General features: G+C 36.9%; 1 protein-coding gene across 3 annotated transcripts in view; it reads right to left on the bottom strand.

Moving 5' to 3' along the window:
• Positions 1-27,030, bottom strand: part of LOC137035332 (receptor tyrosine-protein kinase erbB-4-like) — a 395,576-nt gene that overhangs the window by 184,011 nt on the left and 184,535 nt on the right. For all 3 annotated transcript variants that reach the window (XR_010897054.1, XM_067408484.1, XM_067408485.1), the window contains exon 2: positions 13,531-13,682. Coding sequence is in view for 2 of the 3 variants with exons in the window: in XM_067408484.1 (XP_067264585.1) it covers positions 13,531-13,682 (152 nt within the window). In the remaining variant the exon portion in view is untranslated. The remainder of the gene's footprint in view (positions 1-13,530; positions 13,683-27,030) is intronic.

The raw sequence follows: 27,030 nt of genomic DNA, 5'->3' as shown, positions 1-27,030 counted from the left end.
TGTAGCAACATTTTAGGTTTTACAGATTTAACTTAAATTTACAGTAAAAAAACATTATTAATTAACTGATATAATGTTAATTTACTAATCTACTGAAGTACTAATATCTGTTTTGTACCTTTTTAATACACTGACAACCACCAAACACAGTGGTGATGAGAGTCACATGATGAATCAAAGTTCATCACAAGCAGCTTTTCCACAAGCTGAGAAGGACAAAACTAACATATAGAAGGTGCACACAGTGCCATTCACACAAACACTAAACACCGTCATGGTAACACACATGACATTTTAAATATGCAATAAAACATTAATTTAACAACATTAGATGTAACATAAAACCCTAATGTACACAACTGATTAGAAAAAAAAAATAAAAAAAATAAAATAAGAAGAAAGAGTTATTTCAACGAAAATACATCAAATGTAAAGTGTCACTCAGGGAATTGTGGGAATGTCAATTTACGGGTTTTCACTGTAAATTATACAATGACTTGTTATTTTTCACTTCCAAAAACTGTAAATTTAATGGTATTTTACTGTAAAATGACAATAAATGTACAAGTAGATCTATTATAGTCATTCACCATTTATAGTATGGAAACTTTCTGTAAAACAATTAACTGTTTTTCACCGTAGCATTTTTACAGTATTTTACCGTTAAAATCATGCTTACTTTTTACAGTGTGGGAGACCAGCTAGAATGGCTAAAAACCAGTTGTGTGTGGTTTAAGCTGTTTAAACCCATTTAGTATTGGGGAAACAAGTGGACATTCACAAAAATAAATAAATAAATAAATAAATAAATAAATAAATAAATAAATAAATAAATAAATAAATAAATAAAATAAAATAAAAATTGTTTAGTAAGTTTATTTTTACATGAACTTCCCTTTCTTGGCAACCAAAGAAAAATAAAACCAAAAAGAGACTTGACTCAGACTTGGACAAAATAGACTGTATAGTATAGAATAGTAGCTTCCCCAACACAGCTCCAGAGAACCCATTAAAAGCCGTCTCATATTGTGAATGAGAATGCGGATGGGGGGAGATCTCCACTTAATTCCAGATGGCTTTGTTATCAGGAAGCAGCGGTTAATAAAGTATGTTAAGCCATTGTAAGCACGGTGAGCCTGACACGACCCATACTGAGAGCGCGGAATGAGTGCTGCTTTTGTGTAAATTGATTTCATTTAGCGTGCGAGAGTGGTCTAGTCCCAGATTCACCTTCTCGCTATAGAGAGCGGAGGGGAGATAGGACAGCGAGACGGCTAGCGTAAGTGCGGCCCCTGGACAGACTATTGTGACTCCCTTGCTGCTTTTCCTCTCATACGCTTTATTCAATGACCGGTGTTCTGTTGAGATAAGAAACCAACGCTTCTCCTCCTCTTTATCTCGTTTCTCTCTCTTTCTCTTTGACTCTTTTTATCTGTCTGCTTCTCCTTTCTCTGGGAATGGAGAGTGTATATGAGACGTGTGGAGTGCTTGTCAGGTTGCGCTCTGTTGTGGTGGGTGTAAGACATCTCTGTTAACATGGAGGAAGTTCCTACAGACAGTGGAGCTTGTCACCTTCATGACATGCCTCCGCTCTGCTGAAAGTCACCTTACTTCTCTTGAGGAGAAACTGGGGCAAGTTGTCACACTATGTTCTCCAGTGAATATAGTATAGACACATAAATGTCCATTCAGGATCGGTAAGCTTTTTAAAATATTTTTTTAAATAATGTGCCTTATGTTCACCAAAGCTTCATTTATTTGCTTAAAAGTACATTAAAAGAGTAATATTGTGGAACATTATTACAATTTACAATACATTTTCTATTTTAATATATTTTAAAAGTGTTATTTTTTCCTGTGAAAACAAAGGTGAATTTTCAGCGTCATTACGCCATTCTTCAGTGTCACGTGATGTTTCAGAAATCATTTTAATATGCTGATTTGGTGATCAAGAAACATTTCTTATTATTATCAATGTTGAAATCTAATGTACTTCCTAGAGATAATTCTTGTTTTTCAATCTTGTAGTTTTGAATACACTTATTGTGATATTTAATAAATAAAACCCACTGAATGCTCATGCTTTGGTAATATGCAGACACAATGGTTAAAAAGGAAAAAACAGGTCAAATGCTTGCACAAGTAAATATTTACAAGCCTTGCTCAAACATTACAAAAAATACAATAGAAATGCCAAAAATTCCATGTACAACAGAGGTCCCCGATTAACAATCCAGATCATGAATGGTTCCTCTTGGACTGCATGGCATTCAATAAATTGTAAATGAATCTCTTTTTGAAGAGTTAGCTACACTGAAAGAGAAGCATGATTCTAAGTGAACTACTTTATGTGTAGCTTGCAGTTTGGCAAGATATAGTTTCAAAGTAGCTTCCTCAACACTGATGTGGTTTGAAGCAATAGTAGAATGATAGATCTGACTGTAATGAAGGTGTCCATCAGGGCTTGTAGCATCATTAGTGTGCACTGTGAGGGGAGGATGTGCCCTGACTACAGCTCATACATCTTCCTGACACAGAGTCAGGACAGACCCTGTGAACTCCAGCCCTCACCACTAAACACTGACCCAGCCATTATTAAACACATGACCAGCACAACTTCAGCAGTACTTTCCTGCTGTGAGGTTATGAGGCTCAAGCACACCACCTACTACATCATGGATGAGTGAACGACGACAACCTGGGCTGAATTTCTAACAGTATTTATTCTGACAAGTAATTTAGAAACCTTCTAAACTGCATTTATTTTGAGTTTCTTTGAAATATTTAACCATATAGCTTAATAATTAAACAGTCAGGATTCCCACACTTTTCCATCAATCTACCAGCTGTGGTCACTAAGATAAGGACTGTTAAAATAATGCTACTTAATAATGCTACTTATACACGGAAGTAATAAGTATATAAAGTCACAATTATGAGAAATGCAGTCAGAGTTGTGAGACATTAAGACATAAAAAGTCTATAATTATATATGAAGTTTCAATTATGAGAAAAGTTGCAATTACATTTTTTTAAACTCTGGAAAAGGCAGACTTCTTTGTATAAGTGTACAAATTTCTTCAATATGACAAAAAAAAAAAAAAAAGTGTTCATCTTTGAGGGCTAAACAGAGGATTGAGTTTTAAAGGCCCCCAAATGGCAGATTTGTCTAAAATCCGTTAATATTTGCCAGTCAAAAATGTCCATCAAAACTCTGGACAGCATGTAAAATTTCTGAAATGCACATTCACAAATATCTGTAGAAAATATGTTTTAGGAATAAAGGAAGAGGTAAAGAATTTTGGTAAACTTTCTGCCCTCTATTAGCCTCTCAATATAAAAAGAGACAAACACTGACTGGACCCAAACACATACAACCCAACATTATAGTAAACAAAATGCTATAATGCTTGCCTGCTACTCTTGTCCTTGTCTCACTATATCATTGTCTCTTCTTTCAGCTCAAACACCTGCTCTTTCTTCGACACTGTCTCCTGAGGTGTAGTCGCGCTGGACGACACTCATCATTACGGGAAGTGAGACATCCCTGACTGCAGCACTGCCGCGTGTGTGGAGCCTTTGTGAATGTGAACCTGTGCTGACATTCGCCGTAGGCAGGAGAAGTGAGGAGACGCTGGAGCGGGCCATGAGCCGAGAAACAGGTCTCTCTTCCTCTCTTTTTCCATGCATGTGTGGGAGTGTTTATATTTCTTTTAAAACTCCATTAAACTGTGCATGCATAAACATGAGGTAAAAAAGTTTCAGATATTCCCAACTAGTTTTGCTAAAGAACCCAGGATTTTACATCATACCAAATTCGCTTATCGTACAAAAGTAAATAAAAATGTCCTTACATTTATTATTATTATTATTATTATTATTACTACATAAATACATTTACAGTAATATCCACATACTATATGCAATATATTTTATACATTAAATAAGCATTATGATTATTAAGATTATTATTACAACAACATAAATATATTTCCAGTAACATATGCAATATATTTATAATAATAATAATAATAATAATAAATAGTTTTATTGTATCTGACAGTCAAGATATGTACTGATATTCTTTGAAAGTGATATTTTTGCTTTGTGTCCTCTAATTGCACTAATATTTTACTAATTATTCCCAAAGCATATGAAATTCCCCTCCTCTCTTGCACCTTCTCTCACCCCCCATTTTAAGCCCGTCTTCATGTCACATTAAAGTGATGGAAATGAACTTGAGAGTTTGCTAATTGCGATTGTCAATCCTATCCAGTCAGAGCTGAAAGACATGGACTCCCAAACACTTCATCAGTCTTCATTAATATTGAAGGGCACTGTGAAAACGTCTCTCGATCATAGCTGATCTAATGCAGTACGTGTAGAGCACTTGGCCCTGGAAAAACTACATTACCAGGGGTATAAAGTACATGAACTTCATTACAGTACTGTTAGTATGCATTTTTAGGAATTTAAAAACACTATTAGGGGTTATTATCTGTATGTGGGTTGTGCCTCCTATTAATTATAATAATAATTATTATTATTGTTATACTTTGTTCTCAAATTGTTAATGTTAACAATATCAGCATTGCGTGACTGTGTATTTAGTGTGTATTAGCGTTACCTGTAGATTTCAACTTCTGTACAGTCTAATCTCTAACGTTAATTTGTCACCATACAATCCGCCATCAAAATTATAATAATTATGATAATTATTGCAGCTGCTGTGAGAAAAGGCTATAAATGATCCACCTCACATGCGATATAGCCTAGTTAGCTGGGACTCCTTCTTAATGTATACATACGTGATGCAATGACGCAAAGACAAAAGGCAACATGCTCGAATTTCCCGCAGAAACCCACCAGTACCACCTGAATTATAAAACATTATTACAAGCTTAATGTTGTGAATCGAGCTAAGGTAAGGAGATAGTTTCGAACACTGGCTGGTTATGTACATGCTCAAAAATTGATTTTGGATCATTTCTGACCAAAAAAAAAAACCCCAGCAGCTTTAAAACTTGACAATATTTCTCATCGAGGTGAAAAGCATGACTGAGTTGAGTTTATAAATATTATCCAATTACCCAATTAATTAAAATAATTGACCAAATTAAAATTAAAATTAAAATCGATTACCAAAATAATCATCAGTGACAGCCGTAAATTAGTTAAATAAGTAAAATGCATATGCATTGTTTTGCATTTTGTGGCTTTCAGTTGAAAAAAAATACTATTTTTCCAGTCATAAAAATATGTTCTTGTTCTCATGAACCCAATATCGTGTATCATCTCGCCTCATGTGCTAAATGTATCGTCACACCCCTAAAAACTGTTTATTGTTACGTTTCCAATACAAAAATTATACTTTTTCCTATTTTTTATTTACTTTCAGAGTACAAAGTACATTCAGTATTTACTTTACTCCATGTCCATTTTACTAAACTAACACACATATCCAACTGCTTTCATAATTTCATGACAACCTTTTTGTCCATTTCATCATAAAATATAATAATTTTTTTGTCTTTGTGTAAAGACGTCTTGTTTTTAAAGCAATATATAACCATTGCTGAAGATGGACAAACTTGCCTCAATAAGTCTATAAACAACTATACACAAAAATCAAACAACTATAATCAGCTATTGCTGAATTTAAAGCTGAAAATTTTGGCTATCACTTATAAGGCTTTATTACTACTGTAGTAGGCAGTGTAGTTTACTATTTTTTGAAAAAAGCCAGATAATTCATCAATTACCAAACAATATAAACAAAAACTTTTCAAATACTTTGTGCCATTTTCAAGTTCATGGAAGTAAATTGCATCTCATCATCATAAGACTGAGTTGCATATTCTCAGGGTTAAATGGAGAATCAAGTATTCACATCCCACACAACAACGGCTGCTTAGACAGCATTTGCCAGGAAAACAATCCTAAAATGTTCTCTATTCCAAGGTAAGTTTGATTTGAATCAATATTTAGAGTCAGCAAACAAATAGGAAAGTTTATATGAAGTGGAGGTGAATGTTTCTGACAGCAGCAACCTTCGGCCCATCCGAGCTCAGAGACGCCTCGGGCTGTGAAAAACAATGGAGGACACTGAGTTTCCTTCCTGATGTGATTGTTTTATTTAGAATTTGCTTATATAAGACATAAAACAATCACAAGTCACCCAGAACTGTAGTCTATATAGTCTATAGTTTTATGGTAATTCGATAAATATATATGCAGATTTGTACATATATTTACATTCAAATGCTGTCACAACACTTTAATTCAGGGCAGGGCCGTAACCAACATAGACACTGTACACCAATAATTAGAAGTTTGTCCATTTAGGGCTACTATGTAAAACATGCCGGCGACTTAACATATAGGGGGACCTGCGGTGTATGAGATAGAATGGCTCATTCTAAGGTAATAAAAACATAGCGGTTCATTATGTAAGGTATATATACACCACTGAAAACATACATATGTATATTATATTTCATTTCTGTCAATAGATCCTCCCAAATTGTAAACATTGCACCTTAAATAACTACAATAGACCTTTCTTATTTATTTTTCATTATTCCTTAAATCCCTTTTAATCTTTTAATTATTTAACTCCTTTAAATATATATATATATTTTAAATTCCCTAAATCTGCAAAATGTCACTGACAGTTGAAGACCAGTGACCCTTTAGCAAAGTCACGTCAGAGCTAAAGTGCCAAAAGACAACTTCTGATCACTTCAGTTCAGGATCTGAAAGCTATTTTAAGAACATGGCTTATTTTGGAAAGCCACTTTAACTGACTAGAACAGACAACATGTACATAGCGAGGGAAAAATAAGAGACAGTCAATGAGAAAAAAAGCGACATGAAATTAAAAAGAAAAACCATTCTGGTCCCTGTCAGGGCTCCATGGCAACACCGTATCTAGTAATATTTCCAATCAGACCTCGCACTCTAGGCACTCTGCAGTATCTAATCTTCAGCCTAATGACATGCTGCCTTGTGGAAATATTTACGCTTTCCTCTTGGAAATGATAACCGGTTATTAACTCTATATCGGCTCATTAAATCCTGAACTAAGCATATAAAGCATTATATGTGGATGGAGGGTCGAAAGACGGCCTAATCAAAGACGGTGGATTCTTGCAAGAGGGTGACAGTAGCTGGATTTCGAAATGTTTTACATTTTTTAGAATGTATTTCGGAAAATTCAACAAAAGAGAATGCAAAACATTGAACGTTATACAGTAGCACCGTGTTCATCATATTTCTTCGGAGAAAGAGTGGAAAGCCATTTTCAAATAATAAATATACGACATCTGTTTTGCCAAAAGAAAAATGTTTCCATTACCTTAAACTCCACCTCAGCCTTGCACATAAACCTTATGGAAATTTTGAGAGTTTCTGGAATATCAAGTGTTTAAATTCAACACAAATTTAAAATGCGCATAAATGGGATGGAAACACAGCAACTGTCCACATGAACTAAACGTCCATGCAAAACATCTAACTCTGGGATGCAATGTAACCTTTGCCTTTAAAAGAGAAATGTGGAAATTTTAAGAGGGCAGAATTACAGTTATTCATCACATAGAGGGTTTAATTCATCAGCCCTGAAGGCACAAGAAGATGAACTCTGTTTACCACTAAAGCTATTCTGGCTGTTTTGGAAGTGGCCATCAATCTACAGCTATCTTTAAAAAAGAAAGCATCAGTTTCAATCACCCAAGAGACAGCTAGTCAACTGCTGAAAAGATTTCTCTTCTCCTCCTTGTCTCTTCAAGGTGAAGTTTTCCCCAACTGACATGAAGACCCTGGGGAAGCGTGATATTAATGCCTGAAAATATTAAAAATCCTACCAAAAATACACATATGACTCCACCCTTTGCCCCTGCTGTTGTTCTCAATTAAAGTTCAATTAACCTGTGCAACTGAAGCCTCTAGATACACCAAGACCTCATTGGCCTACAAAGATGGCAGTCTAAATGTTAAAGCATCTTCCTACGAGTGATTTTCGCTGTGCTCTATCATCCCCTATGGTGCGGTGAAATACACATGGACCAGAATTGTCTTTAGGTTGATGTCTAAGCACAGAATGTGTTCTGTCTAACCATCATAATCCTATTCAGCCTGAGCAATAATATGACTCCGTTTATCAGTGCTTTTACTTTAAAACCAGTAATTGCATTAGCCAATTACCCCAGCGGGAGGCCAATGGTTGCCCTGCTCTGTTGCACAGTCTTCCTGACATGCAGGGTGCCATTGTGTGTTTTTTCTTCAAGGAGATCATCATAGTTTTTAACTCATCTAAAACAGATTCCAGAACAATCAGTAATGCAGAAAATCCATCTCTGAGGAAAAAGATGCTCCTCTAAGACAGAAATGATGGACCTGCAGGGATGACATCAGACAGGACAACTGGGAATGCTGTCCCGGGTCCTGTGATGAGGGGAGTCCACTAAGGTCCTCTTTGATTGGCCAATAGATTAGCTTTGTGTAGGGAACAGACTAAAGTTTAAGCCTTAAAGGGGACCTATATAGCCAAAACACAGCGTTTTTGTGTGTGTCCTTTTAAATGCAAATGAGCTGCTGTTCCCGGCTGCTTTCCAGAAGAGGACAGAGCTTTAACAGCTCAAGTTTTGGTTGCTCAACAACAACAAAGCTGGAGAATCTCACGCAGCCAAATAAATTGCGCTATTCGTGCATAGTTGGACGCTTGGGCATTTTGAGTTTACTCGCTTCATTCGCTCGTGAAATTTACTTCACAACAGACGTGAATTTGCGTCATGAGAGGGGCTCTCCCACTCCTATATGTGTCCCAGACTCTCCCACTTCTTTCCACACACTTCCTCTGAATAAACACAACTTGTCAGCAGGGAAATAGTTGTAAATTACAGTGAATAAGCTCAATTGGTCGGCTTTAGCTAGCTTGTAGTCTCAATATGTATATTTATATAGCTCAAAGACCATTTTTTACAACTTGCCAGATTGTCCGACCTCCTCACTCACTTTCTTTCAAGCAAGATCCTTTTTATTCCTGTTTCTATAAAAGTATGAAGATGTACAGCGACAATGATTTTGTCCTCCATTGTTGTTTCGGATTTCTGCCTCAGCTCGCTACGTCACATCACTACTAGAGCAAGCTCCTGATTCATTAACGCGGCGCAAATTTTCGCCAAAGTTCAGATTTTTCAACTTGCGTGTTTCGCTCGAAACGCTCGATTCGCGCCGCATGATGTCTATTCGCGTATTTGCATTGACTTAACATGTAAATCACTCACGCTTAATGCTTCATTCATGTCTGGTGTGAATGAACCATAGCGGTGTTCAGCCTTACATAGTTCAAACTGGAGTCAGACACTGATGGAGAGACTCAGGAAGAAGTTACAACTTTTAGAATGCATCTGGACATTTCTGTACGGTTAGCGGATAAATATATGTAGTTTCCGTGGAGTTCTCATCGATTAACATGTGTCGTCACGTTAATCTTTTGTGCAAATCCAGCGTTGAATTGACCCTCGTTTGTGAAGCAGTCCAGTGTAAAATGACAGCATGGTAACAACACTCTACTACAACTACTCTTCCTCTTCTCTAAAGCAGCCCAACATGGCCTTGCCCCCTTTGTTGCATGTTTATGTAAATATTAGGGTTAGTTACGTCACTAATCTGGGAGGAAACTCGTTGTTGTCCCTACCAGCCATTTGTTGTGGTCCTTAGAGAATTATTTAAAAGAAAATATGTCCCTTTGCATTAAACTTTGAGCGTAATGTTAAAAAATTGAAATCATAATCAACCACGCCTTTAATCATTGAGTCCATAAAAACCAAATCAGTCCAACTAGTGAACGAATCATTCAAATTGGTTTTATGAACCATATACATTGTTTAATTGAAAAGATTTGTCTCAAATAAACAATTAAATAATGAATTGGACACTGCCACTTCAGTGACCAAATGATTCATACTGTGTTTTCAAAAGAATGTTCAGAACATGAGCAAACCATTCTTTTGAACCTAATTTGCTCATTGGATCAATTAAACCGGTTCACAAAACTTGAGTAATTTAAGTAAAATTGTCTGATTAATGAGTGAATTGTTCTTTTGAGTCAAATGTTTTCTATGAATTGGTTGATCTGAATTACATTGCTACTTTAGTGAACGAATCATATTAGTTTTGTAAAATGGATCAACCGATTCAATGAAAAGATTCAATTTAAAAGAACAATACTGTCATGAATTTGACATCACTACTTCAGTTTAACAAATAATTCTTTTGATCTGGTTCACAAATCGACTAAATCAGATATTGAGTAAAACTATATGGGTGAACTACTCCTTTAATAACTTCACAACATCTTATGCCTCAAATGCCATGAATATAATCAGTTCAATTAGTATAACTTGAACATATTCAGTTAGTTTTATCAAAACTGCCAAAACCATTTAGAGCTATACATCTCACCTACAAAATACCACATTGAGGATCTCCTACATTTCCAATGAAATCAATTGAAATTGGTCTTAAATTTAGGCAAGGGATGGGTGATAAGTAACTAGCAGGCAATGTGTTCACAAGGAAGTTCAAAAAGCCACGCTAGTCACGTCTGAACACACATTAGACACACAATATTTACACCTATATTCTTCCTGAAGAAAAGATCCCTGACCTTTCTCTGACTACCCATTATCCTCATCATGGCACAGGCTGCAATGTGGATGAGGGGAGGTAAGCAGGGAGGTCAGACTCCCATCTAGCTCTTTTTTTTTTTCCTTCACTAGCGGTGTTTTAGTCGTGAACAAAAAAAAAAAAAATTATAATGTTTTCTCATTCACTTCCATGCACTTACAACTCAGAAATCTCACCCGTCTGAATCCCAGGATTGCTTTAGTTACTGTTTTTCTGACTTCAAAGGCAAATAGCACAGAAGTTCAAGTAGCATATCATTGGTTGGACCAACCGAATGAATATGCCCTTCACTGAACGACTTGGTGTTTTGAATCCCAACGAGACAGAGGCATACTAGTATACAATTCCACACTATATGCTTGTCTATCATACTACTTTTATTATTTCTGCCATATGCTTTTCTGATTTCAGCCTTAAAATGGAGTCAATGAAACATCTTGTCTGGAAAATGAATTAAATGAACTGGGACAGGTCATTTGCGAATTAAATGAACAAAGAAGCTACCTCATTTATGAACAAGGATCTGCTGGTTGACTGAACAAAAGTGAAATATGAGTTCAGAAAAATACTTTTAATGGGCGTCAATGTTCAGATTTCTGCTCTTGAAACGTATGCAAATGTGTGCATATTTAATTAGATATTGACTAATTTCAATATGTAAAAAACATTTTAAAAAACTTGTAATGCAAAACAATTGTCTTAACATACTGTGTTTAATAAACTGGGCAATGTATGGTGATATATACACAAATCCGCCGCGAACTCTATGGGCGCCGCCATCTTGCCTGCCGCCATTACTGCGTGCCTGCGAAGTGTGACGGTGTGACACTTGCCGGTGCCCTTTAATGACATTTCAATGAAAGCGCATCCTGCTCATTAAAGAAAATGTCTGGTGAAAGGGAACATTGGGTAGATGATGTCAGGCTGTGGCCAAAACTTACAGATAAACGTAATTTATTGACAACATAATGTAATAATGTAAAAATATAATGTAATTAAGAAGTGTATTAATTGATGACAACAATAAAACCGAACGCTGTCATTACTAGCTGTGTTGCTAATATGTTCAAGCTTCACAAGTTTCAAATAATTATTAGGCCATCCTTAAAAATATTCTTGTTTGCCATAACCTGACCGACCCTGTCAATTTAGGACCGACCCAATTAATTATTTTTTCCCCTTTTAGTCCGACCGACTTGCCGATTGTAATTGCGTTAAGACCCACAATTTTTTTTTTACTCTTCAAACAGCTAATACAAATGCAATAAAATGTGAGAGACATGCAATTGACGCTTTTCACACGCTCTCACGCCACACATCCATTTTCTCACGCACAAAAAAAATCGCGAAGTAAAGAGGACAGAGAGGCCGAGAGACTAGACAGAGCAGGTTACTTATGATAGAAAAAAAATCTCAGCTCTCAGATTCTGTCAATTTTATTACGAAATTCAAACAATAAATACCGTTTTGGTGCTTGTAAATGTGACATGCTAGAAATACAGATTAAAAAATATTACAACATCAAACAACGTATAATGTTATGTTCTTGTAAACATGTTTTCCAAAATGGATTTATGTATTCACACTTACCTTCGTCTGAGGTAAATCTCTCAGAAATGACCGAACGCTGTCAGCTAGCAGCCCCTCACACAGAACACACAGTTTTGGCTGATATGTGTACTGTATTACATCTTTATTATATTTTTACTTATATCATTAAATAAAGTTTTTATTATAATAAAAAATGCATTATATTTAAATAGTTATTTTTTAAATAATACTGCCAGCTGATAGGGCTCTCAGTATGTTTACAGCATTAAGTTAGGTGAGTTGTTTTTTTCTTGAGAAAAATTAATGCCTACCTTGTGTAGCCTACCTAATATTTATCCAAATGAGTCAATATTAAATCAAATCACAATAATAATTAAATAATAATAATTGAATAAAAATAATAAAAAAGTGTAGCTTACCAGAAATTGTAGCCTACCATGTAAACATTGTAACATGTCACTAAACTTAATAAAATTCAGCTAAGTGACTAAAATGTTTTGACAATCACAATACACTAATTGTGATGCAATAATAATAAAAAAAATATTTACATTTTTTACGACCAACCGACCATTTTTTATTTTTTGGCTGTTACGGCAAACCAAAATATTTTTAAGGATGGCCTTAGTCACAACCAGTTGTAGCAATAAAATTCATGTTCTTTCAGGTATTCAAGATTATTTTATTAATCATCTGGCATGCGATGAGCCATCTCGGTTTATGTGTTTCATCCACTTTTGACGCACATCTTGGTCCTCCGCTCGACCAGGAACTCTGTGCAATCCGTATGGCCGTAAACATGGGCAGTCAATGTGCAACAAAGGTTTGTGGATTACACAAATGGTTTTATTCCAGGCCTGTAGTTTTGTGCTGTTGTTAAAACAACCAACCACACAACACGCTCTTCCCGGCATCACTGGACAGCATAAGTACTAAAAAAACTATATAGCTAACATCCGCTACAGCCTAGGGGACCAACACGCTACTTCTGCTACTTCCTTAGCAGCAAGGCACACAGTAATGGCGATGCTGCTTTACTTCCGTGTTTCGCCACATTTGTCTATATTAGTTACAATTCTTTAAAAAAAACAAAAAAAAAAAACATATTACATACCATTGCAGTGTCTGAACTCTGATACTAAACTGACACTGGCAAATCATGTATGGTAATTAAAATACTATTGTAAGTGACACCTTGAAACTCAGATTTTGATATGGCACAGAATATCAGGACACTATGGAAAACAAAAAATACTGTACAAAATCTGAGATGTCATGAGTACTTACCCTAAGGAATGACAGGTCACGACTGCGATCGATGCTGGTGATCTCAAGGTTACCCATCACCACCTCGCAGTTCTCGTAGTATTTACGAAGGGTCCGATACTGCTGGTCCAGATCTGACAGAGTACTCAGTTTATTCTCTGTGCCAGTACATACTGCAAAAAGAAAAGAAAAAACAAAAATGAAAGAGAGAAATTGCATTCTTATGGTCCAAACAACAGGTGCAGGAACTGGTTGGAGGTTCAGTCCATCAAGCAAAGCAATTCAATCAGGCCTGAAGCCCATCTAAGACAGACAAGGAGGCTCCAGCCCCAGACGGACAACTTGACAAGTAATTAAACAGAGCCATTTCTGCTCATCAAACACCTTGCACCAATCAAAGACATTTGCCATCTGTTGCATCAGCTGGCATTGCCTTTGAGCCAAGAGTGTAACCCTCCCTCTCACGCCTCACTGAACCACTGTCACAACATCCATGAGCACATCCACGCCTCTCCCATGCCACCCGCTCTGTGCCCACCAGAAAGACAGACAGGGAAAGGAGAGTCAGCACAAGCATTACAACACCATATGATTAGACTAACTGTCAATGCAGCTACGTATCTTCCTATTATACAGCTACAGCTGTTTGAGTAACGTTATGCTAGTTTCTTAACATGCAACAGCAGAGCCCTTATTCATCAAGTGCTCATTAACAAACGCACACAGAATGAAGCGGGGGTGGCTGCTTTGTGAAGAATAAATACTTTTTCAAGGCCACATCTGCGATCTGTCAATTTAAAGGAATATTTGACCCATAAATCAAAATTTTGTCATCATTTACTCACCCTCAAACCCAGTCTCTGAAATACAAAAGAAAACATCTTGAACAGTGTCCTCTTTGCTGTTTTCCATGCTGTTAACCACTGTTACTGAATCATTTAGCTGAATTTAAAATCAGTTTGATTCATGATTAAATCATTGAGACCAGGGCTGCATTTCTTTAAATCATCGTAACCCTACGTAGATGGGAGAAACATTGGCACCAACGATAAGCTTAGCTCACAATGCTGTTTTGTGAACTGGCTTAAATGATTTATTGAAAAAATTTGACTCAAAAGAACAAATCGCTTACAAAATCTTTACTTCTCTCTTAAACATACTCGGGAGAGCTACGTTAGATGCCCAGATTTTCAGTGAATCACAACTTTAATTTCAATCTGTTCAATTGTATGGATTCAGAAGTCTTGAAATATAATGCACGGGTAATATGGACTAGTTTATGGTGTTTTATGGTGCTTTTGCAGCATTTTAGAAGCTTGAAAGCTTATTAATTTCTTGTTTTTTAAGGAAGAAGGAAAGCCATTACAACAACATGAGTTTGAGTAAATGATGACAGAACCCTTTCATTATTTTACTTCAATCACACTGGTCAAAAGTAATATTTATTTCTTAGTTTAAAATTTTAATAAGGAACAAATTACTGAATGCACTTTAGGAAAGTAAGTATGATTAATTTAGATTTTATGTTGTCTTTTTTTAAAGGCATCAAAGCTCTTAAGCCTTCATTAGTAATCAAGACAAGCACATAACAGCCTCTGAGTCTCCTTCAAATTATCGGCGAAGAAAAAACACAAAATTGTTCCCTTACTAAAAAATACAGATTTTGAAAAGAATATGAAATGAAGAGAAATTGAAATATGTCGAGGTCAGGTGTTAGACTTGGGTGTTTTCAATAACCTTTAACATGAATTAGAGCGAGGGAGGTATTATGAAAGAAGCTTAGGCCTAATAAACATTTATTACACCCTCAGGGGCTCCGTTGTGAGATTACAGGTGAATTGTGGGATATAATCTTGTTATAGGGGAGGTTCCTTTCTATACCGTATTTGACAGCTAACCCACTTTGAAAAAAAGAAGAAAAAAAAAAGAAGAAAAAGCCACTAACATTTTTTTATTTATTTTTTTTTTACCACCAACCTTACAGTTCACCCAAAAATGAAAGTAAAATGATATCAAGATTTTTAATTTGTGTTAATTTTCAAACTACCTCTCTACCTATCTATGTATAGTTGCACTGATCTTTAGGAGCTAAGATGTGCTGTGCGTTCCTGCTAGGCTCTTTATACACACGCATTTCGTGTAAACAAACCACAGGTAAACATCATGTGAACATTGCAGCATACATGACACTCATTGATTACAACACTTCTTTGCCATGGGCCACAGTAGATGTTAAAATGAAGCATGGCTGCTTACAAAGCCCCTCGTTTGTCTTTTTCAATAAAGAAGAACATAGTCTTGCTGCCCCTCAGCAAACCTCCTCACTGCCGCACAAAGGCAAACAACACAAAGAAATGGCATCTTTATTTCCAGTTTATGCCTCTGACTGCAGCTTGATTGAACTGTCTTTTATTTATTTATTTAGGATCATAAATCATGGATTGGGCCATGAATCTCAGTTCTGAATTTTATATTATGATCAATTAGTGTGAAGATTATCATTCTGTTTCAAAACCCAGTGAGCTCTCAATGGCCTAGATAGGCAGCAGACACAGGAAGCATAACTTAAATAGAATCTCATAAGTGACTCATTTTGAACACAATACACAAGAAGCAACCTTGATTTTTACACATGATTTTACAGATTGCCATTATAGTAATACTTTATTTCGATGGTCCACTTCAGACATTCTATTAAACTATAAGTAACTTTACAAATACAGTCATTAGAGTATTAATAGACTCTCTGCTTAATATCTGCTAACACTTTATTTAGATGGTCCTCCAACAGGCATTCTACTGACTAACTTTGCATCTACATGTCAACTTATTCTACTAACCTGAACCCTAACACAACAGTCTACAGTCTACTAGTACTCTAATGAAAGTTAGTTGACATGTAGCTGCAAAGTTAGTAGAGTGTATAAAGTGGACCAGCGAAATAAATTGTCACCTTAGCATGTTGCTAAGCTAATGAGTTACTCCAACAAGCATAATAATGCATACTGTAACACAAACTTAATACAAATAGACCATTTGAATGAATCTGAATTACTTTTACAATAACATTTTGGTATTGAATGTGTTGAAAGTATATTTATAATCAACATTTTTCCATCATTTTTCTTCACATAGCCCATTGCAGTGCATTATGGGATTATCATAACCACCACTACTCTTATAATTTAGCCAAGAGAAGAAGACATGATCGCATTGTCTATCCTTTGAAAACGTTTTTGTGTCTAAGATCCCTTAAAATCCAGCTCAGTAGATTTTGGAACAGAGCTTCTAATGACAAATACATGTGTTCATATGAGCACATGCTTTATAATTTTTTTTAACCCCAAAGCTGACATAATTTCTATCACAAAGCACAAACTTCACAGTGGACCTTCACAGTAAGAGAATAGAACATGAACAGCAATGAAGTACTAAGCCTTGAATATTTTTCATTTTTCTTTCATTTTTTTGCAGACATTTGGTGTTTGCAGAATAGATTTAAAGACCTCTGCAACACACACACACAAAATCAATCCTTGTTTGAGATAAATCATTTTAAAAGACACTGTTGACGCTGCTTTGCAGCTTCTGTAGTTTTATAAACACGAACATATTCTAGACTGAAAACGGGTAGCATTGAAACATTTTTATTTAGTGCTTTATGTATTAATTTTCTTACTACAGCAGCATACCGAAGTGCACCTGATTCAATCCCACCACATGTCTAATGCGTTTCATCAAAGAAATAAAATGCTCTCTTTCCTTACTCAGTCACAGATACACAAACAAAACTGTTTATCATCCCCCCATAGCTCTAACTCGTGCCGGCCTTGCATTTGTCAGGAAGGTGTGTGTGTATATCCAACATGACTGGAATACATAAAGCACTTCCTTATCACTGGGACAGTGAAAGATGCTTTTAGACCGGTGTCTGAAAGGTGCAGCCAATGGGAATATAAACAGAATTTCAGCACCCATTTCCTGAAGACATGGGATGGGAAAACTAAAAGAGAATTAAAAATGACAAATTCTGGCATTATTTACTCACAGAGAAAACTGTGTGAGACTTAACCCCGATTAAACTCGTAAAACCTTCTACAAACTGTTTTTGATTTTTAGTTTGACAAGGGACCAAAATATTTGTCATCACAAAAACAAAATAGCATTTTTATATCATTAGAGTTTCATTTCACAACTGCTAATAAACAACTCGGCATAAACATGACCTCCATTCTCATCAATTCTGACTCTACTCTTGTATATTTATATTCTCATTGGAATTAAACACTCCTCTATTAGTCAATGGATTTCATAAGTATTGCACAAAATGACTTCATCAATGAAGAACGTGGGTTTATTGAACATCAATATAAACAAGAAAAGAAGTCGGAGTCTCCAAGGCATATTGGACCCACAGCAATGGCAGAAAAGGTCATGCCAATAGCCGCCAACTCATTGAACTAAATAAAGTTGCAAATGTCACTTCCTGAAGTAAACATTGTCAATGCATCAGCTTAAAGGACGTGAGCGGATTGGAAGATCGGAGCTGATCGCCAGAGGGGTATGGTGATGGTGTGATCCATGCAAGCGTACTGCAGTCAGGTTTGGTCGCCTGTTAAGAGGGCATCTGGTGAAGGACTAAACTGTAATAATGACAGTCATGATTGCATCTCTGCGTGACAGTGCTACGGTCCGGTAACCGTGTCCTCTACACTCCCAGTCACTAGTCTATGGGTCTGCCCTCTCCATATGGGACCGGCTGATATTAGTATCATAAACACTTTAGCAGGCTGACTCGACTGACTGAGCACTGGAGCTTTGAACTCACCCGTGAGGTCAGGATACGGTGACATTAACAATTGTCCGAAGGCTCGTGCACCTATAAATAATCGGTTTATTGCTCTCTGAAGCACCCAAAGAGATGATTTATCAAGTAAATGTCTCATGAAATGATCATGAAAATAGTATCAGATTCACTAGAGGGCTCAGATTAAACTTGAGTTAAACGTTTTAAATTGGATGGCGTTTAGCTGTCAGCCCAATTTTTGTTTTAACAGCATACTGTGACAGTTCACCCAAAAAATTTTGTCATTGCTTATTCACTCTCATATTGTTCCAAACCCATATGACAATCTTTCTGCCGAAGAAAAGGGGATTTTTTAAGAACATCCTGGCCGCTTTTGTCCAAAAAAAAAGGCACGATAAAAAATAGCTTTATGTGAGGAACAGACCAAAACAAATGACAGAAAATGAATAAAATAATAATAAAAAATAAATAAATAACATTTAGATGCACATATATACATTTCAGTCTGCTACTCAGAGGTATTTAATGATTCCAAAAGACTTATATAGTGCACAAGTCACTTTTATGACTCATAATGGTGATTTTTCTTTTTCTTACTTTTTTTTTTTAAAAAGTAAGCAATACAGCTTTAAACCAACATGAGGGTGAGTAAATAACAGAAATTAAAATTTTGGATAAATTATTCCTTTAAAAAAGACAATGACAGTAAAAGTGCACGTGGTACTTCTGCATCACTGACGTCACGGCATTACTGAAAGTGAAGTACACCTATTTGGAGTGGGATGTATCATTGTACACTATACAGTCTGTCCCTCAGACCTTTTGTTCCCGAACACTGCCCTCCTGTGTGTCCTGGAGGAGGACAGCACAGTCCAAAAGCAAACAGGCTCCTTTATCTATCTTGTTTTCTCTTTTCCAGGTCTCACAATGTGAAGAGAAAGAACTGGAGTTCTACCAGAAAGACTCGGGGAGGTAAGATAACGTGACAACCATATTTATTAACAATCAGCAAGCAAAATCTTTTAAGAAAGTTCTTTGGCGTAGGCCCCGTCCATAGCTCAGATCCTAAAGGGTTGCGGACTCTGCATTTCCTGCCTGAAGATGAAGGCAGGGGCATAGCCGACCCCCCTGGGAGGTATGGACAGGGACCATCCTGGTGGTGGTGGGAAGGATGGAGGTGACGGTTTGCATCAGCATCTGCGGACTCAAACATGTGTCAGCAATCTTATATACTCCAAGTGCAAGATAATGATTGGTTAGCTCTAAACTAATTGGTGACGTAACATTGAGTCTTCCTGGCAGAACTTAAGCTAGAGCTTTCATTTCACAGTGTTCTCAGTCGAATGGGCTGTGCTGACCAAGGTCCATGCCTTATTACCCATAATCCCATAGGCCATCTCATTGACACCAGGCAGAGAAAAAGACATACCACTGGGAAAGAAGAATGTATCAGGATGGAAACTAAAAGATTATCCTGACAGGAATTCGAAGGGAATAAACTTTGGTTTATCTCTACTGAGCTGTGGCGGATTTGCAGTGAGAGAGGAACAATTGCGACTAACCAAATTGTTTTGTTTTTAAGGCTTTATTTTTTATTATATATTATTTATTATACATAAACATATCTCAACTGTTTGATTGCTTGATACAAAATGTAAATTATATTAACACTCTCTAATCGAATATGGATATTAAGATATCATAAACACTAAAATCATATTTTCTGTAGAGCTGCTTCGATACAATGTGTATTATGAAATAAATTTCACTTGACCTGAAATACTGACTAAATTTAAAGTATGTCCTTAAATTTAATTTCTAAATATACAAATATATTATCCTTTACTTTTGATTCATACTGTATTCAAAAGACAATTACTAAAACAAAAACCTGTGTAAAAATATATTTCAGCATGCTGAGTGTCATCTTCCATGGAAGAGGAAGATGGCTCACTCTTGTTTTAACCCTATCAGCAGGATGACTATGACAAGCAGCTTCCTTTCAGGAGTCTCTGCGTGGATGACTTGGAGGAAAGCCACAAACCCTGAGGCACAGTGACTGCTTAAACCAAGGACAGGCCCGTATTCCCATCCTCCCATCTCACGGAGCCCCAAATCCTATTTTTGGTGATGTTGATCGAGTCATAAATCCATGTCATCCGCTAATAGCAGGAATATTTATTATCACAGGCCCATCACAAGGAGGCCGCAACAAAAGGCATTTAATTTGCTGCAGTATGGCAACTCTCACAGTTTCAGAGCACTAGGTCATTGGCAATTAGAGAGTGCAAGAAATGTGCTGACAGCTGGTGGGAACTCAGTCTCAAAAAGCCATCTTTGTGTCTAAGGAGCACTTCTTTTCTGTTTTCGGCATTCTCTCTGGCTGTTCTATCTGTGCAAGCATCAGACTGGTGTGACTGAAACCCTTCCTAATGGCTTTTACAGCACATTTACAGCAGAGGCGCCCCCGTCATCAATTACCCCCCTGCCTGCTCTGAGTGTTGCGGTGTATCCTTCATGCAGGAGGGAGGCCATCTCATCCCTTCACGTGGCCTATGAAATGAATCTTCATCTAGTAAGCGAGCAGACCTCATTAATTACAGCGGCTTGAGCCTCTGCTCCTCCCCCTCTTCCGTTTCTGTCATTAAAAAAGGGGAAAGGATTTCTCCGGCTAATTTTTCTCTGGAATAGAATTTACACGAAAGCTGGAAGGGCAGGGGACATTGTCCACTACAAGGGAAAAGGAATCTGATGTGTTGGCGTGTGTTTGTGTGTGTAATGTGGGACTGATCAGGAGAAGGAGCAGGCAGGGAAGGAATAAATGGCCTGTCAATGCCTAGTTTCCAGACCAACTTCTTGGCTTAAAAGAGGTTAGTGGTTCAGATCTGCCACTGCAGAAAATATCCCAAAGGAAACGGAATGATTCTGAAATGGATCTCATGCAGAAAAAGCTTTTGCACAATATTAAAAATCATTATTTTACATGACAATCCCTCAATACAGATAACTAGAATTATATATTAATAAACGTGAATGGCACATGACCTCGCAGCCACAATGCCTGATTTCCAGGAGGTTGCTACATGGTTGCTAGGCTAGCTGCTTACAGACTAAAGTATTATCTATGATCTCACTTATGGTTACTAGAGACGAGGCCTTCAAAATTAGCGTGTTATGCAGAATGTCCCAGATCGTCACGCCATGCACAAATCTTTGTGCTACCACAGCAATGGACGAGCTGTTAGAGTTAACACTAATCTCTGCGATCCATCACTGTAGACCACTCATGACAGGGTAGGCTGTTCTCCTCATTTCTTTCTTCATCTGTCTTACAGCTTGCAAAACAGGGGACTGACCACATTTCTCTTTATCCCTTACGCTAATTTCATCTGCTTCCCCTCTTCACAGTCGTATGACATCATCTGCATATATGGAAAAAAAAAAAAAAAAAAGTATCTCTATTATGCTGAAGTTCCTGCAAGAAACCATCTGTATCTAGTAAAGTGGTCACTATGGCACATTTAAAGAGAGAAGTGAAGTGCAATCATCTTAAGCATTGCAGGGTTGTGCATCATTCAGAACTGAACAGAGAATGCTTTTTAAATTCAATCCAAATGAATTCCTGAATTTGAACAACAGGATACAGAACTGCAATTTGAATTTGAATGTAAAAAAAAAAAAAAAGTACAATAAAAATTAAATGAAATTTATATTACTCTATTATTTAATTTTTATTTACATACAATAGTTAAAATGTAAAAAAAAAAAGTTCTATGAATTTCAGTTCATTTTAATTCTACTACTATATGAAGAGTTCAGATACAAAAGCCACAAAACGTCAAAAATGAGAATGATATTGAGCGAATGCTCTCCGCACATTGCATCAAATACTTTCGAATGCTTCAAAACCGCTAAATCCCAGCATCAGCCCATTCAGAAACACCGGTTCGTTGGCAGAAACTGTTAAATGCCACTTCCCATTGTCAGCAAAAGCCTTTGAGTCCACAGAAGAACCAATTGGATGACGCACATCGAACATATGATGTCAAGATGAATGACATTTACATTACATTTACATTTAGTCATTTAGCAGACGCTTTTCTCCAAAGCAACTTACAAATGAGAATAGTAGAATAAATCAAAGCAACATGAGAACAACAGTATGCAAGTGCTGTGTGAAGTCACAGTTCCATCAGTAAAGTGCTCGTAGCAAGGAATGTGGGTGTGCATATGAGCCAGCTTTCAATTGCCAAGCTGCAAGTTTTTATCATGTTTTGTCAATAGTTTCAGTGGCAACGACAGGATTTCACAAGTAGCAAGTAAACACAACAGTGTTCTTTTTGCTGCAGAAACAGATGTTTTACTTTGTCTTGTTGTCCAAAGAGGTGGACTTAGAGAAAAAAGGTTAAAATAAAAAATTAAAAAAAGTTAAATACCAATAAATTGACTAAAGTGACATTTCAATAACTGACTAATAACCTTTTCATTGCCATTAAAGTGAAATTACTAAACCTAAACATAGGACGGATGGACTTAGAGGTTTTTGCAACAGAACTCTTCATATATTCATTTAGTGGACTATAGTGGAAGAGCTCCTGCATCACTTCTGAACTGAAAATCATTAAGTTTTGCAATTCACTAATTCACCAAAAATTCCATTTCCTGTCATAGGCCTTTTTCACAAGAATCGGAAATCACGGGACCCAGGGTAAAGTTAGTTCCGCTATGAGTCTACGGCTATTAGATTGATATGCTCTTTTCTCAAATATCACTTCTTACCTTTTCTATTTTGTCTGTTTTCCAAGTTGCTGTTGTAATAATCTACAAAGAAATTATTTTCTACTTGTTTGTAGCTTATACGGCCACTCAGACCGTTGCTCAAATTTACCGGCAGGTGGATTTATTTTACCAGCTGTCATACAGTATAGGCTACTGCTACTCATTCAGCAATCCCCCTGATCGTATCACATACGATGAACATTATTTATATAATTTATTCATTTAAAAAAATTAACTCCCAATATATACTTCAATAGGGGATATAAAGTCATGAGATACATAATAATGTTGTGAGTTTATTACGTTTTAAAAATATATAGCATGTATCTCCAGAAACATCCAGGGTGCGAGCGGTCCTGTTTCATGAATCAGAGGATCAGGCTTGCGTGATAAGGGAGCTTCCAGCTGATCATTTCCCCAGCATGTCGCGAAAAACACTCTATACATCCCGATTTGCATACTATCCACCCTAAATAGTACTGAATATTAAGGATGCACCGATACCATTTTTTAAGGGCCGAGTACAAGTACCGATACTTTTTTTCAAGTACTCGCTGATACCGATACCAATGCCTATGAATTTATTAATTTCTCTCTCTCTCTCTTTTTTTTTTTTTTGGATGTTGCAGTTTTCCAAGCACAACACAGTGAGACTAATGAATGTAGAGCAGCTTCTTTATTATTACGCTGATGAAAAAAGTAATATTTTTTATGTGCTTGTCACAAACCACGGGCGGACTGGCCATCTGGCATACCGGGCACTTTCCCGGTGGGCCGACGTGCTTTTTGGGGCCGACGGTCGCCAACCGCCAAAAAAAAAAAAAAAAAAAAAATTCTCTCGGCCCATGAAAGTGGTAGGCCTAGATCGGCGGCCCAATGCTTTTTCATTTGACACTGGGCTGCTGGCCCAAAACACTTTAGTCAAAAATATCACATAGGCTATTTTTTTCCTTCTGACAGACGCGGCTCATGAAACATGTAGCTTAGCGGCCCATTGGTTGTTTTCTTGATTGACACTGGACTGGCTCAATCATATCTTTGAACGGCACCATCTATAAGATTTCTGCCTGCATGCAATATAAAAAATATAATTAATAACCACGTTAAGTATTGTGCATAAATTATATAAACCTAAAATAATTATGTAAGTAGTAAAGCAATACAAACGCAAACGGGCGTTTTAAGTTTATTAAACATTTTGAGTCACCCCTCCCTTGCCTCACAGTGGTTTGGTCCACCGCGCACGTCACACTCGCTTGTGCTTAGATTCTGTAGAAGTCCGGCGGCAGAGAACAGTTCTACAGACAGATGAGTTCCAGTAAGTCGGCTGTCAAGGCTATTTTATTCAAAAACATCGGGTGAAGTGATTATTTTCTCTTTAACGCTGATGGTGCTGAGTAATTAGTCATAACAACAACAACAACAACAAAAGATGATAACTGATGAATTTGACTGAATTTTTTCCGCTATTTCCGATTACTCCGCTATTTTAGAGATTATAATGTTACCTAGCTTGTTTACCATAGCTTGTTGGATATAAGTAACCCACACCAACAACAATTAACATTGTGATAAGAATAAGTAAACTGTAATAAGGCTAATAGATTTACTGTTGTGTGTTGGGTTATGCTCAGTGTGTATTCATCGTATTTTGGTGACTTGGTTGTAAACAACTAAAAATAAATAAATAAGTAGAATAAATTTTATATATATATAAGCGGAAGGACGGGTGGTATTTGTGATCTTAAGTGGTGGTGGGCCGGTCTGGGCCAAAAAGCCAGGGCCGATTTTTGGTCCCAGTCCATCCCTGTCACAAACTTAAAGAGTTTGTGTCCAATAACCTTCAAAGGGCATAATTACCAAAATATATAATTGTTGTTATATAAAAAGAAATTTACAAACAATACAAAACAAATACTATAAAAATTAAAGATTTAGACTAGATAAAAATTAAATAAACTTATTTTTCAGATACAGTAGGTTTATTTACCAGGTATACATTTATTTAACATATTTTGTTGTTTTAATAACATTAATGATAAATATAGGCTAAGGTCCCTTTAAGACTGAATCCATGGATACTGACACATAGCCTATCCTGTTTTCACCCAAATGTTTACATCCACTTAAGCCATAATCGACTGTATTTACGTGAGATACTCCACACGATGGATATTTTGACAACTATGTATGCATTTGACCATTCAGGCGCGAGGAGAAGTGATCGCGCGCTGTCTGAGAGAACTGGGATCGCGTGCAAGAAAGAGAGAGAGAGAGAAAGAGCGCTTCTGGTCTGTGTCATTCAGCGCGATTCCACCTATCACTAATCGATAACTAAAGCATGTAGTTCGCAATGTGTGTTGTCATCATTAATTTGAAGTATTTCCACACCTCTGAGGCTGACATTGTTTCTTCTGCAGCCGCCGGTGTCTCTGTGCATGAAAATTCTGTCAGTTACATCACGTGAGGTATCGGTCTTTGGTATTGGGGGTATTTTTACGAGTACAATACCAAGTACATGAGCTTGGTATCGGGCCCGATACCGATACTAGTATCGGTATCGGAGCATCCCTACTGAATATTAATGTCAAATAGACTACTATTTAGGATGGATAGTATGCACGTTGAGACACAGGCACTGTCTTTACAGCACATGGAGCGCGATAATGCACAGCCGCGCCAAACAAACACGAAGAATATAACCAGTTTAACCACCATCACTTCGAATTATTTATTAAATTTATCTCTTAATGAGAGCTCTGTAGTCTCACCAATAATTCACCAAGACCGTTCAAACATTTTCATGACATTTAATTCGTAAAACGACTTTGATTCCCGAGCTGGTTCTGATCGAGGCTTTGATATCTATCACTGTAACCGGAAAAACTTACACGGCGTGGATAATTCTGGAAGCCAAAAACCCGGAAGTGTGAAATGGGCCAATTCCAGTTCAGCTTCCTGTGGGGTGTGGCCAGCTCAATTCAAATTCCACCTCATGAACTGAATGGGATCAAATTCCCAACCTTTCTGAAATAAAACATACAACTTCAAAACAAGATGTTCCTTAAATATCCCAGAATCAGCAAACTCTCATTTCCCTGAGAGTGCTTTCTAATGGAAGGCAGATAATGGATGAATGATTCTAGCATACATCACAACCTGCCTGAAGGCTCGTTTCATATAATAGCTGCGAGGGTTACGTGTAAGAGACATCATAACAGATGGGTTGGAGGGTTACGCAAACACTTTAATGAATGCAGGATTGCATTGGTATCCCTGACCTCTTCCATCATGAACATGCAGAGCTAGTACGGTACCTGTAAGTGAAGAATATTACTCCATCTCCGAGACTTTACACGCCTGAGCTCTGGATGTTGGCTGTTTCCTTTTAATTTGTGCTAGCCTGTCTTGCTCATTATGCCTTGAATCGATTGAATTCATTTTAATGCTGCGCATAGGAATGTAAACTGCAAGTGTTTGGCATTTAAAAAGATATACAAACGCTCAGCCAATACAATCACGGCAGAAACAGCGATAGAATTTAACTGGAAAGGCAATCTACACTCACATTAGTGGTGGGCACAAATTCAAACAGTGGTATATCAGTGTTATATATAAGGTGGGTGAAAGGTTTGGCTGTGTGATGAAGAGCTGGGCAAACCATATGAATTATCAGAGCTATCAAGGGAAAATACTGCTCTCTTAAATTGCTTGGCAATGCAGGTCCACTCACACTATAGCTCTGAGACGTCAGCTCAATATTTTGGCACTTCAAACAGCGATTCTTACTTTATGCTCTTCCATATTTGTGTGAGCCAAACACACTGCCATACCACCAGTGGCTATCATACCAGATTATGTTTTCTTCTTGCAAGGGATGTCAGATATTTTGGTCAGTCTTTTCAAACACTCAAAGTTTCAAAAAGATACCCCAA

Source organism: Chanodichthys erythropterus, chromosome 14 (assembly GCF_024489055.1).
Source record: "Chanodichthys erythropterus isolate Z2021 chromosome 14, ASM2448905v1, whole genome shotgun sequence".
NCBI classification, from domain to species: domain Eukaryota; kingdom Metazoa; phylum Chordata; class Actinopteri; order Cypriniformes; family Xenocyprididae; genus Chanodichthys; species Chanodichthys erythropterus.
The sequence above is the reverse complement of the archived record's forward strand: the minus strand, read 5'-3'. Positions and strand labels throughout refer to the sequence as shown.